This window comes from Diabrotica virgifera, chromosome 4, assembly GCF_917563875.1.
Source record: "Diabrotica virgifera virgifera chromosome 4, PGI_DIABVI_V3a".
In the NCBI taxonomy this organism is placed as follows: Eukaryota; Metazoa; Arthropoda; class Insecta; order Coleoptera; family Chrysomelidae; genus Diabrotica; species Diabrotica virgifera.
This window is the reverse complement of record NC_065446.1, coordinates 28,008,224-28,022,304: the sequence shown is the minus strand read 5'-3', so window position 1 is coordinate 28,022,304 and position 14,081 is coordinate 28,008,224. Positions and strand designations below refer to the sequence as shown.

Here is a 14,081-nt window from a genome sequence, read left to right as displayed (position 1 = left end):
TCAACGAACATCCGAGACGGCACTGATTTCTGTCCTTATTTCACATGTGTTAAAGGGCTAACGAGTTTTATTATCGAGCCAGTAATTAGATATTTTTATAATAAATAATCATTTCGTTGTGAACCGAAACGAGAGCCGCCTTACTTTAGTTAGTTAAGAGAGCGCCAATAGAACTAGTTTCCACCCTTATTATAGTCTATCTTTATGACCGAGAGAGTAATAGTATATTATGCAACGAGCATTTAAACGAGCCGTATGCGGCGAGTTTCGTATAGAGTACGAGCTTCATAATGATAATTAAATGCAAGTTGTATACACTATCTTTTCTATGATTATTCACAACAATAGTACATTGTTTACCGGGTAGGAAAAGCTTAACATTCCTGGACGACTGTGAAGATTGCTAAGTCGAGGCGCAAGCCGAGACTTAGCAACACAGAGTCCAGGAATGTGGCTTTTCCTACGAGGTAAACATACTATTTTTCCGCAAATCGTTTAAAATTCGACAGATATTGATTGATTTAAAAAAAAACGCGATAATTTTATTCCCAAATAAATGGTGCTTTGAAATTCCTAATAAAATTACTTGGGTTACTATGGAAACGTATTGAGGTTTTTTGTAGTTTTTTCTATCATTTATGTAGAACACTAACAACTGTACGGAAATATCATTTCCTTACAGTAAGGAAATGACATTTCCTTACAGTAAGGAAGTCCTGACTTTTTCTTCAAGAAATTTTGACAGGAATGTCAAAATTTCCTGGCGATTTGCGGAAAAAAATATATTTAAATTTATTAATTTTGTAACGCAAATAAATCAAGTAGTTTGTTTATATATTGAGAACTGTCAAAGGGTATGTATTTGACTCGCCATTGGTCACTGCGCGTGTGCTACCTTCATCGCAAATGCTATATCGCAATTCTATTGGTTAAAAAATCTGTATCATAATGAAAATCTGTATCATAATGAAGTTCATTATGATACAGGTAGTGAAATCATAATAATTGATATATTATTATAGTATGAGAATAGAAAAATTACGTTATAAAGTTATAGTTTCTTATGCTATAATACTCTCTTGGTCATAAGATTATAGGGTTTCCTCAGAGAGCGCATACCTATTCGATTTAGAGAGAATCAAATATTCGCACTCTGAGCGCATATCAATTATATTGCATATGCATGTGAAATGAAATTTTTTCTGCTGCTATCTTTAGCCCACCAGTATCATAGCAATAGGATTTCTTTTCCGAATGCGATGTTTTAAAGTGTCATAAAATATAAATGCTATAATCGGATTTAAATCTAATGTGGACTATATTCTGGCCAATATAATTTTTAAATTGAATCTCATCAAGGTAGGTATTCACTGTTCTAGCAGACATGAAGACATGCATTCGCACCAATATGATGGCTTCAATCCAATAAGGCTTGCAAATGGCAAAACATGATCTAAAATGTTTTCAATGTACATGTCAATTGGTATTCTCCTAATCACCTCCACGTGTTCGGTATGTCCTTTCAAAGCAATACCGCTCCGTAGCACTATGCCGCCACCACCAAAACTAACGCTCTGTATGAGGTTACAACTGACATACTGTTCACCAACTCCTCTGTAGACGAAGTTTTGTCAGTCCTGCTTCCATATTATGAACGGTATGCCAGATGTAACCTCATACAGAGTGTTAATTTTGGTGGTGGCGGCATAGTGCTATGGAGTGGTATTTCTTGGACAAGAGATACCGAACTTGTGGAGGTGATTGGATGAATGACAGCTGATAATATGTACAGGGTTATTCACTATATTTTGACCCCCCTGTAAACTGCTTTATTTACAGAATTAGAAAAAAAATATAAAATACAAAAGTTATTCGATTTTTAAATTATGATTTTTTGACATATATATCATACTAGTGACGTCATCCATTTGGGCGTGATGACGTAATCGACTATTTTTTTTAAATGGGAATAGAGGTCGAGTGCTAGCTCATTTGAAAGGTTATTCAATGTCCTATTCAGTAATATAAACATTAACGTGATTAATTATACAGGGTGTCCAAAAATATTTTTTTTGAATTAAATTAATTGACACAAAAAGAAGAATGTATGTAATTTATTTAATTTAAAATACATTTCGTTGCTGTTAGAAAACAGAAATAAAATTTATTGGACAAATAAACATTGATTTTTGCTTAAATTCAATGTTCAAATTGCCAAGAGGCAGATGGGTGGCAGCTTGAACATTGAATTTAAGTGAAAAGTAGTGTTTATTTGTTCAATAAACATTTATTTCTGTTTTCTGACAGCAGTAGAATGTATTTTAAATTAAATAAATTACATATATTCTTCTTTTTGTGTCAATTAATTTAATTTAAAAAAAAAATTTGACACCCTGTATAGTTAATAATGTTAATGTTTATATAACTGAATAGGGAATTGAATAACCTTTCAAATGAGCTAGCACTCGACCCCTATTCCCATTTAAAGAAATAGTCGATTACGTCATCACGCCCAAATGGATGACGTCACTAGTACGATATATATGTCAAAAAATCATAATTTAAGAATCGAATAACTTTTGTATTTTACATTTTTTTCTAATTCTGTAAATAAAGCAGTTTACAGGGGGGTCAAAATATAGTGAATAACCCTGTACATTAAAAACATTTTAGATCATATTTTGCCATTTGCCAGCCAAATCGGATAACAAATTCGTGTTAATGTACCTAGTACCTACTATAACGGAGGTCTTCATGTCGGTAAAATACTGAATATTTACCTTGATGAGATTCAATTTAAAAATTATATTGGCCACCATATAGCCCATATCAAATTTAAATCCAATTATAGCATTTATATGATACTTTAAAACATCGCATTCGGAAAAGAAATCCTATTTCTATGACACTGGGGGCACAAAAAATTTCATTTCAGACGTTAATTTCAAAATATGCAATATTTTTGTCCGTGTAATAAAAAGTGTATAAAAAGTGTCCGAGTGTATAAAAAAGTATACTATGAATCAACCAATGAAGTAGAATTCAGAACAAACTGCTGACGAGTTGTAATGCTGCTCACGCATTACCACCTACCACAATTTTTAACGTAGGGCGAGAAGTAATATCTGTATTTTGTTGAGGGAAGATGTTGAATTACAGCCCTGTCGAGATCTAGTGTGAAGGCGAACACTACAGCTTATACATGTGGTGGTGTATTTTCACCACCACAACATTATAGGAGGAAGTTGCAGCACTGGTCTTTTTTGTAATTTTCTCGTAGGGAATACTTGTAGTAGATACAGCCTGTGTGGCATTAGTTATCTTTCAAGAAGTAATCGTAGGTTTCCGTGGTATGATCACCTTGCTAGTGTCAATACTCCACCGCCTCATGTTCCTAAGCCCCTTCATTGGACAGTTAGACTTGGTGTTTTTAATATTCAAAAAACATTAATTGTATTTATTTTAGGAAACAGATGAAGACGGCGAGAAAAAGAAAAAACCTAAACGGAAACCCCGAAGTAAGAAACCAAAGTTAAGCGATGATAATAAAGATGTAACGAAAAAAGCAACACCAAGTAAAGTTAGAAATTTAAGTAAAGAATTTAAATCTACACCTCGAAAACGAACGTATTTAAAAAAAATGAATACAACTCTTAAAGTGGAACCCATGAAAATTGGAATTGAAGAACAAGAACACATAGAAACCGAATTAGACGAGCATGTGGAAACGGAACAAGAAGAGCAGGTTAGTTTTCATTTTTCACAATACCAATCATATTTATCACACTATTGTGTTAATTAATTATATCATTTATTATTTAATTTAACGTGCTTGTGACAGCTTTGGCCATTAGCACGAGCTACAGTGTACAATGAATACATTTATACAGGGTGTCCAGAAACTCTACCGACAAACGAAGACAGGAGATTCCTCAGATAATTTTAAGACAATTTAACCCAATTCACCTAGTCCGAAAATGCTTCTTACGGGAGCTAGAGCTCTTTGAAGATGGCGTCATGAAATTAGTTTTTCTTAAATACCTCCAGAACGCTTCTATTGGTCTATAACGAAAATTGGTATGCATATTTACTTTTCAGAGATAAATCGATTCCATCCATTGCAAATTTCTAGTACCGGTCATAGGCGTCCGTTTTGGGTAGAGCAATGGGTATTTTATTGCATAACTTTTTTGTCCTTAACTTTTGTCCTTAGGACACACCGTTTTCTAGAAAAATCGATTTGAAAGTTTTTCGTTTTTGGAATTTGAAAAAAAATTGAAAGAACTTTTCAACAAAAAACGAAGTATTTTACCAACATAAAGTAAGAGTAACTTTTAGTACTCGAATACCTCATAATTTAATAATCTAGTGTCAAAAATGCTCAAAAATTCAAGACAAAAAAGTTATGCTATAAAATAACTGTTGACCTGCCCAAAACGGACGCCTATGACCAGTACTAGAAATTCGCAATTAATGAAATCGATTTATCTCTGGAATATAAATAAATGTACCAGTTTTCGTCTTTCTAAACAGTTTTTTTTTTGAATTTTTTTTTAATTTAAAAAGCGAAAAATTTTCAAATTGATTTTTCTAGAAAACGGTCTGTCCTACCGATTTAAAACAAGAGTACCTTTAAGTACTAGAATACTTCACAATTTCATAATCCAGTGTCAGAAATGCATAAAAGTTAAAGATAAAAAAGTTATGCGATAAAATAACCGTTGCCCTACCCAAAACGGACGCCTATGATCGGTACTAGAAATTTGCAATGGATGGATTAGATTTATATCTTATAGATAAATACCCGTACCAATTTTTGTTTTTCTAAATAGAAGCGTTCTGGAGGAATTTAAGAAACACTAATTACAAGACGCCATCTTTAAAGAGCTCTAGCTCCCTTAGGAAGCATTTTCGGACTAAGTGAATTGGGTTAAATTATCTTAAAATTATCTGAAGAATCTCCTGCCTTCGTTTGTCGGTAGAGTTTCTAGAATTCTCTATTCAGTAATATAAACGTTAACATAATTATTTATACAGGGTGTCCAAAAATTGTTTTTAAATTAAATTAATTGAGACAAAAAGAAGAAAGTATGTAATTCATTTATTTCAAAATACATTTGAGTGCTGTCAGAAAACAGAAACAAATGTTTATTTGACAAATAAATATTGTTTTTCGCTTAAATTCAATGTTAAAACTGCCACCCACCTGTCTCAGTTTGAACATTGAATTTAAGCGGAAAGTAATGTTTATTTGTGAAATAAACATTATTACCTGTTGTTCTGACAGCAGTAAAATGTATTTTGAATTAAATAAATTGCTTACATTCTTCTTTTTGTGTAAATTAATTTAATAAAAAATTTTTTTTGTATAAATAATTATGTTAATGTTTATATTACTGAATAGAGACTTTAATAACATTTCATATGAGCTATCACACAACTCTCATTTAAAAAAAATTATCGATTACGTCATCACGCTTAGATGGATGACGTCACTAGTATGATATATATGCCAAAAAGTCCTAATTTAAAAATAAAAATCGACCTGTCTCAGGATTTCTCTCCAAATTTGCCCATTCTCGAGATAATGAATTTATTCCAACTCAAACGTCCTCACTGTATATGTCGGCATCCAAAACACCCTTACAACCCTTAATTCAGTACACAGTACTGCTATCCGACTCTGTTTAGGAGCTTTCCGTAGCAGTCCAGTTGAGAGCCTCTACCGCGAAGCCAATGAACCCCCTCTTTGGCTCAAGCGCTAATATCTACTCCTTTCTTATGTTGCCTCTACTTCATATAACCTTTCTAATCGAGTACACACACTGCTGACATTACCTAACTATACAAGTACTCATCCTCCTACCCCACGCATGCATACCATCCCTCTCATACTTCCAACTTTAATGGATTATAAATCGAAATCTTCTTTCCTATCTATTAAATAGTAGCTCATATGTTCCCGAGATATGTCTGTTTGGAGCTGTTACTACATATTATAGTTTTGTTAACTTCGTTGTTTTTCAAATTTTCAACTTTCGTTGTTCAAATTTTCACTAACGTACACATTTTGTTGGTCAAATTACCAAACTATGCACTTTTCTCATCTAAAAATACAAATGTTTCTTTTTTATACAGGTTGAAACTGAATTGGAAGAACAAGTAGACACATATACAGACGACAAGACTTATATTAAACCTGGTACTAGCAATGGGCAGCAAAAAAGGTTGCATGATGAATCATGTGAAGAAGGAGATCAAAGTGCTGCTGGTGAATCTTCGGGTGAAGTGAAACTTGGCAGTCCAGAACAACAAACTGCGGATTCAGAGAGTGGTTAGTGGCACATTTTTTTTAAATATCAATTAATCCCGATCCCTCAGTTATTTGCACGTCAGTATATAAATATATTCTAGGCCAGTGTTTTTCAATGTTTTTGATTTTGCGACCCCTTTACATGTTGAAATATTCTGTCGACCCCCTGGTGTCATAGAAAGCCAAAGAAATAATTTAATTAAAATTTACATATGTTAGAACCTAAGTTAAGAACCTTCAAGGAAGAGAAGAGAATATTTTAACAGCTAAAGATAAAGTAAAAGCATTTCACACAAAACTTCGTTTGTGGTCAACCTCTCTGCAAAACAAAATGTTCGAGTCTTTTCCATGTGTTCAGAAGATTGATGAAGATAATGCAACGGACCAAAGTTTTGCAGTTTCAGCTCACATTCTTTGCATTATACAGAGCTTGCATAATTTACAAGAGCAACTTTTGACATACTTTCCAGAGTTGCACTCTGAAGCTGACAATAGGCGCAGATGGATTCTAAACCCTTTGTTGGACACATCAATAGATCTGACTGATGTCAACAAAAAAATGAGAAAATGTCTTCTAGATTTAGCTGCTGATGGCATGTTTAAAATGGAGTTTTATTCGCAAAGTGTGGACGTATTTTGGATACAAATAAAACACCAATACCCAGAGCTGGCAAGAGAAGCTCTTAAATTATTAGTGCAATTCGCCACTTCATACTTGTGTGAATGTTGTTCTTCAATGGTAGACATTAAAACTAAAAAGAGAAATAGACTGCAATTAGAAAATGATTTGATTAGTAACCTTTCAAAAATAGTACCACAATTTGATAAAATTTTGAAAAACAAACAAGCACATCCTTCCCACTGAAATAGGGAACTTGCACATTTTTGTTATTACATAGTAATGTTCAGTTTTGTATAAAAATGAGATTTCCAAAATTTCACGATTCAAAAACTCATAATAACTTCTCATAATAGTTCAAACGACCCGTGACGTCACAGAGTTTAACTATATGGTTCCGTTTATGGTTATATTTAGGAATATTCTTCTTCTTCTTCTTCTTTAGTTTATTGGCCTCCACCTACTTGGGTATTTGGCCAGCTCGTCGACGGGAAATAAAGGAAAATATATACCAGTTTGTTAAAATTGGAGTTTGATACAGTTTTTGAAGGAAAGGAAAGAAGGTTTACTATTGAAAATAAAACCATTTTGTAAAAGTACAAGTTTTCTATGAATAGTTCAAACGATCAAAGACACTTGTAACGTCAAATAACTGTATTTTCTACTGACGTTTATAATGTCTAATTTAAAATTATATATACAATTGGTGTAGAATGTAAACATATAACCCCGTGACGTCACGACGCGTTTTTGGCTGGCTGGTATAAGTTGAATTTTTAGTCGTTTTAGGGGCCAAACGAAAGACAAACAAGACTTTTTTATCTTTGATACATGTTCTAAATTATGTTCTGTTGTGATTTATACCATTTTTTTCGAATTTAAAATTTTATGCAAGTTCCCTATTGTGTTTTAAGAACCTCAACATTTTCTTTCATTCGACGACCCCCCGAATAAGTATAGGACGCCCAAGGAAAAGATAGAATGACAATTTAGGGACAAAATGAAAGGCACTATTGAAGAGAAACAGGCAGTACTGCCTATATAATAGAAAAAGAAGAAGAAGAAGGGATCTTGTTGAAACAAGTGCATTGACGTTTAGGGAGACTATACTGAATGATAAAGTATATTTCAAACCATAACATTGTGCTTTTCGTGTCGAACCGCAAAACTTATTGAACAGCCTAGAACAGTGTTTTTCAATCTGTGGGTCGCGGTCGCGGCCCACAGGCGCGACCCCCTGGGGGCCGCGACCGCGACCCACAGATTGAAAAACACTGTTCTAGGCTGTTCAATAAGTTTTGCGGTTCGACACGAAAAGCACAATGTTATGGTTTGAAATATACTTTATCATTCAGTATAGTCTCCCTAAACGTCAATTCACTTGTTTCAACAAGATTCCTTCTTCTTCTTTTTCTATTATATAGGCAGTACTGCCTGTTTCTCTTCAATGGTGCCTTTCATTTTGTCCCTAAATTGTCATTCTATCTTTTCCTTGGGCGTCCTATACTTCTTCTGCCTAACGGTGACTTGTCCCTGGCTATTCTTACTATCCTTGATTCAGACATCCTGCTTATGTGTTGATTCCACTCTTCTTTTCTGTTTTTACCCAGGTATTTATATTGTCTACCCCACATATGAGTCTGATTTCCTCACTTCTTACCCTGTCCTGTAGTCTTTTTCCAGCAATCATTCTTAAGATCTTCATTTCGTTGGTTTCCAGATGTCTTCGTGTTTTGTTTGTATCTGGTCTTGTTTCGGCCATGTAAGTCATAACTGCTATGGCCTAATAACTGACTTATATATGCGGGCCTTTGTTTCCACTCTTAAGTGTTTGTTTTTCCAAATTTTGTCGTTTAGGCATCCGGCCGTTCTACTGGCTTTAATTATTTGGTATTCTTCTTCGATATTGTTGTCGGCTGATAGATTAATTCCCAGGTATGTCGCTACGGCATCCAAATCGAGTTATTTTTTCGTGATTCGATACAAGCGGACTCGGTTTGTTTAGAGATAACCATTTATACGTTCAGAGATAACCATATGTTTTTCTAAATTGTATATTGTAAGCGTTGCATTAAATTTGTCTGTGCAGTATATTAATTTTTCCAATTATTTATTGGTAATATTCAAGCTATTTTGTCATTGTATCGTGTCTTTTCCCAAATTCCTGTCCAATATTCTTAGTTCCTCCAAAATTTGTTGAAATTTTTTTCGAACATAAATAAAATATTTCCCGATGGTCTTTTTAATCGGTCAACTAATACATAAATATTTCCGTGTATGTCATCAAAGTAAATAAAATAAAACCTATAAATAGATGTAGCATCTAACGAAAATGTAGAAATTATGCAATATGGTTAATGTATTCAGTTCAAGTTCACTATGCAATAGGAAGTATTAATAAATATTCGTTTAGCTTACTAATCAAAAAAAAAAAAAAAAATTCATGACTTGCCTTATGTTTTGATGCATTTAGCGTATCTATTTAAAACACTGAAATACTTTTATTTTTAATTTTAGAGATTGTAATTTTTATTTAAACTAACGAAATGAAAAGTTGTTTAATGTTGTTCTGAAGCTATTTTTTTGTGGCATTTTTACAATTTTAACTATTTATAATGGGAAATAAGCCACAATATTGTTAAAAAATGATTTTTATTAATAAAAATCATTTTTTATTAATATTGTGGCTTATTTCCCATTATAAATAGTTAAAATTAGAAAAGTTGTTTAATAATAATAAAATTAAAAAAAGAATGTGTGTGTACTTTGTACGCACGTAAGAAGTTATACTTCTATTATAAAATTTCAACGAAATAAATATACTTAACAGTTACAATACCAAAAATTAACAATAATTACCAAAAATTAACCAAAACAATACCAAAAATTAAAAAAAAAAATGAATAATAATCGTCCGGGATTTGAACCCGCGATCTCTCGATCTCTGGTCCAATGCTCTACCAACCGAGCTATCAAGCTCCGTGCTATTGACGTGTCGGATATAATTACACATCACGGTGACAAATAGATCAAAGTGAAGTATAAAAATAGATATTTTATTATCTTACGCCCGAGGAAGACAAATCCAAAGACACAAAAATTATAATAAATAATACATTTACTAAGAACACTAATATATTCTTTTAATGACTTATTTGCGCTGAGACATACATAATTTGAAAGATCAGCAACGAACTGCATACTGTCTGTCTGTGCACGCGCCAGGGAATTATAAAATTTCACCCTTGATCGTAAAGAAGTATAACTTCAAAACATTAAATCTATATAGCCAGCTGTATAATGATTAAATATACACATATAACAAGGTAAACCAATGTACTCACTTTTGTCTTTTCACTCCTATGTCCGTGGGCTGGATCCAACGATGCGTCAGTGGCTGCGAGGTCTGGTCCAGTCGTTTCTTCCATCGTGAGGCAGCTCCATTTAGGGCAAGTTCCATAAATCAGCTAACTAAAGGGGGAGATGGATAATTTACCCCAATTTTCCATTTAAATTTCCAGCTGTTGTTTTCCATAACTATTTCTTCATCTTAGCGTCCTGTCGTCTCAGCTGTCCAGGTTCAAAGGGCTTGGGTCGCCATGTTAAGTTGGTAGATTGCCATGATACGTTGCAGGGTTGGTATGTCGAGTTGAAACACTGACTCTAACTTATAACTTTATTTATGATTTACAACATCCATCAACATAAGGTTACTAAGATGTTGTTTCGCGGGGTAGTCCTTCAGGACACCCTTCTCGCATGACTGCTAACTAGCATAGTAAACTAGATCTTAATCTTAATATGAATAATAACAATACTATAATGCCATTATTAATCCCTCTGTGGGCAATTTATATCTTCTTATAATTCGGACTTTGCAAAGTAAATGATACGTGAGTCTCTGCGAGGTTACACAAAACAACTCCGTCAATCAACCTTCGTTTTGTTTGCGTATGTAGAAACAACATTTTTGTAACAACCTAATTACTTAAATTATATACATTTTTTAGATACATATTATATTATACAGTAAGGGTTTTTTTCCCTTACTGTACAATTCTCTGATGATTTATAATGAGAATTAAACTAGTAAGGGTGTTCATGGCGCTCTCTGAAAAAACTATATATAATCTTTAGACCTTCTACCCTCTCGGGTGTAGGTAAAGCTCTCTGAACAAACTGAAATATAATACGTCTCGTGATTTCGTTTCACGGCGAATTCTTTTTTCATTACTACTTTATTTGTTTTAGAGTTTTGTGAAGAATCCTCTCAGGATAACTGTGAATCGGATAGCAATTCCAGTACATCGTCTATTATTAACACACCTCAGAGTTATGCCGATGTGTTAAGTCATAATTCATCCTGGAAACGGGAAGAGGACAAGATAATTTTGGAAGGATTCCAAACCGAAAATGATAAAGATCGTGCGTTCAAAGCAATAGCAAACCAACTTAGGAATAGAACAGTGGACGAAATTAAAGCCAGATTTGATACCTTGATGGACTTATTGATGAAAACTGTTGAAGATCATAGAGATTAATTAAATTTTATTTTTTCCTTGTTTTATAAGTGTTCAAAATATTTTATTTATTTTTCTGTGTATATAAATAATTTATTATTGTTTTATTCTGTTCAAGTGAGAATTAAATAAATATTTTTTTGTACCATTTATTGATAAAAGTTGATAATTGGCTAATTGTTCCCAAGCGGTCACCCAGCCAAGTATTAACTGCGCCTGATACTGCTTGACTTCAGTGATCGGACGAGAACCGGTATATTCAGTGTAGTATTACCGTTGTCGGTTATAAATGAAACACTACGACACTACAGCCCAAATTGAGTCTTGGCCTCCTTTATTTTTTGCCTCCACTCTCGTTTGTCTGTGGCTGCTCTTCTCAATACACGGACTCCTAAAAGTGCTTGTGTGTTGCTGCTTACTGTGTCTTTCCAGCGCTTTCTTGGCTTTCCAACCGGTCTCTTTCCAGCAGTCCAGCGTTCTTTTTGGTAGCCTATTCTCTGCCATTCTTATCACATGTCCGGTCCATTGCAATCTTTGTATTCTAAGGAAGTCTGACAGCGGTGTTTCCTTGTAAAGTTGATAAATCTCGTTGTTTCGAATTCTGAAGATTCCGTTTTTCCTCACAGGTCCTAGTATTCTCTTCAGTACTTTCCTTTCGATGTGTCGAGGATGTTTCTTTCAGGACCCATACTTCACTGCCATAGCATGCTATTGGTCAAATTAAGGTTTTATAGATTCTCATCTTTGTATTTCGATGAACACTTTTAGACCGAAATATATGGAAGAGGGCAAACTAAGCTCGGTTTGCCTCTTCCGCATTTCTCCATCTTAGATATCCTTCGGCATATATTTTTACTCCCAGGTATGTAAACGTTCCAAACGTTTCAATGTCATCTTTATGTATGTCTTGTGGGACTGTAATTTCTTCTCATCTGTATCATTATTTTTGTTTTTTCTGTGTTAATTTCCAGATCTAGCCTTTTTGTTTGCGTGTTTAACTCTGCGTATGTTTCCTGTGCTCGTGTTGATGTTCTACTCATAATATTAATATCATCGGCATACGCGGCCAGCTGGTTTCCTCGTGCAGTTTGCATTTGCCTAACCTGTAACATCAGTGTTCCGGGCGCCATTTTATATATAGCTCCACGAATGGAAGCCATTTTTGTAGCACCAGTGTGGATAACAAAGGCAAAAAAAATATGTAACTCGACAAATTAAACAAACATAAAAATATACTTGGTGCTACGTAACTTTACGAGTGCCTCGGTAGCTCTAAGTCTTCAGAGATCTAGGGGTGTGGATTCTTAAGAGATTTTAAATATAATAGAAACTCAATTGCTCGGGGGCGCCATAATTAAAAAAAAATGAAAGACGAAGCTTGCTTAAAACTTCAAAATAAAATAATTATAGTAACAAGTTAATAAAAATATATAGTTATCATAAGATACAAACACATTTACATAAATATAAATATAACGTGACTTACCATAGTGTTCTCAGTTGAATATCATTTAGGAACAAGAGAAAAGGGATCAGATAATAATTAATAGTCAAAAGCATTATTACAAAATGAATCAAATTTTTATTAAAATTAAAATAAAAAGAAAATGATGGATCTTTTGTACATGTACTATATTAAAGATCCTGTTTACAAAAACTATATAAAAGTTTACAAACAATACCTTGCCATATAGTCATGTCCTTATTCTTCACGTTGTGAATGTCCAAAGCACTACTTTTCACGTAATTTACATAAAAATTACAAAAAAGATTGTTTCCATGAAAAGTTTCAGCAAAACTAAATAAAATTCCAAATGACTGCTCATATTGACTTTTAAATATCTTTTGAGGTATTTAGGATTATCTTTAGCACTTAAGCCATAACTATTTACAAAAAGAAACTTAGGTAGTGTAGTATACACTAAAATAAACTGGCTCTTTGCCTAACAGCGGCATTTGGTTTGTGACTAGGAAATCACGAAAAGAGAACAGTTTCCAACACTACATAGGTACTGCTTCTAATACTCTATATTTTCAGGAACTAAAAATACTTGATTAAGAACTACGTCAGACCTTAATCTTCGAACTTAACTTTCTCAGAAAACCGCCAAAGCGGCTTCTGCCGAGGCTTCAACAAACCTCTCTCTTTGAAAGCTCAAACTTGAACCCACAATCTCACAACTTGAATACCTCTCCTCAAACCAAAACGCTTCCTTCCAAAAACCCCCTTCATCTCCCTCATTCTACCCTACTCATCCAATCAACCAATAAGAAAAAAATTTAATCCTTCCGTCTTTCATCAATGACTAATAAAAAATTACCAAGCTTCCTACACTTATTTATTAATCAATAGAGAAAATTAAAACACATTCTAAATCCAACCTCTTTGGTAGGAAATTATACTCTTTAACCAATAGGGTCATTTAGCCGTGTCAGCAAACCTTACTTAGAACATTTTAAAGAAAGGTATTGCCGAGTCCACAATTAACACCCGCGCTTTCTAATATTGATATTAGCACGTATGTGTATCTAACTCCCAGGATACGTGGAGCCAAACCGATCATTAGCTACATTGTAACTATTTTTTACATCACAAACTGAACACAGGAAATCGAATATAGATATCTAC

General features: G+C 33.6%; 1 protein-coding gene across 3 annotated transcripts in view; it reads left to right on the top strand.

Annotated features, from left to right (window-relative positions):
• The window catches only part of LOC114349332 (uncharacterized), a 94,948-nt gene extending 83,346 nt beyond the window's left edge, over positions 1–11,602 (top strand). For all 3 annotated transcript variants that reach the window (XM_028299671.2, XM_028299672.2, XM_050648088.1), the window contains 3 exons: positions 3,467–3,745; positions 6,139–6,334; positions 11,184–11,602. In XM_028299671.2, the coding sequence (XP_028155472.1) occupies positions 3,467–3,745; positions 6,139–6,334; positions 11,184–11,473 (765 nt within the window). In that variant the 3' untranslated portion in view covers positions 11,474–11,602. The remainder of the gene's footprint in view (positions 1–3,466; positions 3,746–6,138; positions 6,335–11,183) is intronic.
• Positions 11,603–14,081: the final 2,479 nt, after the last annotated feature.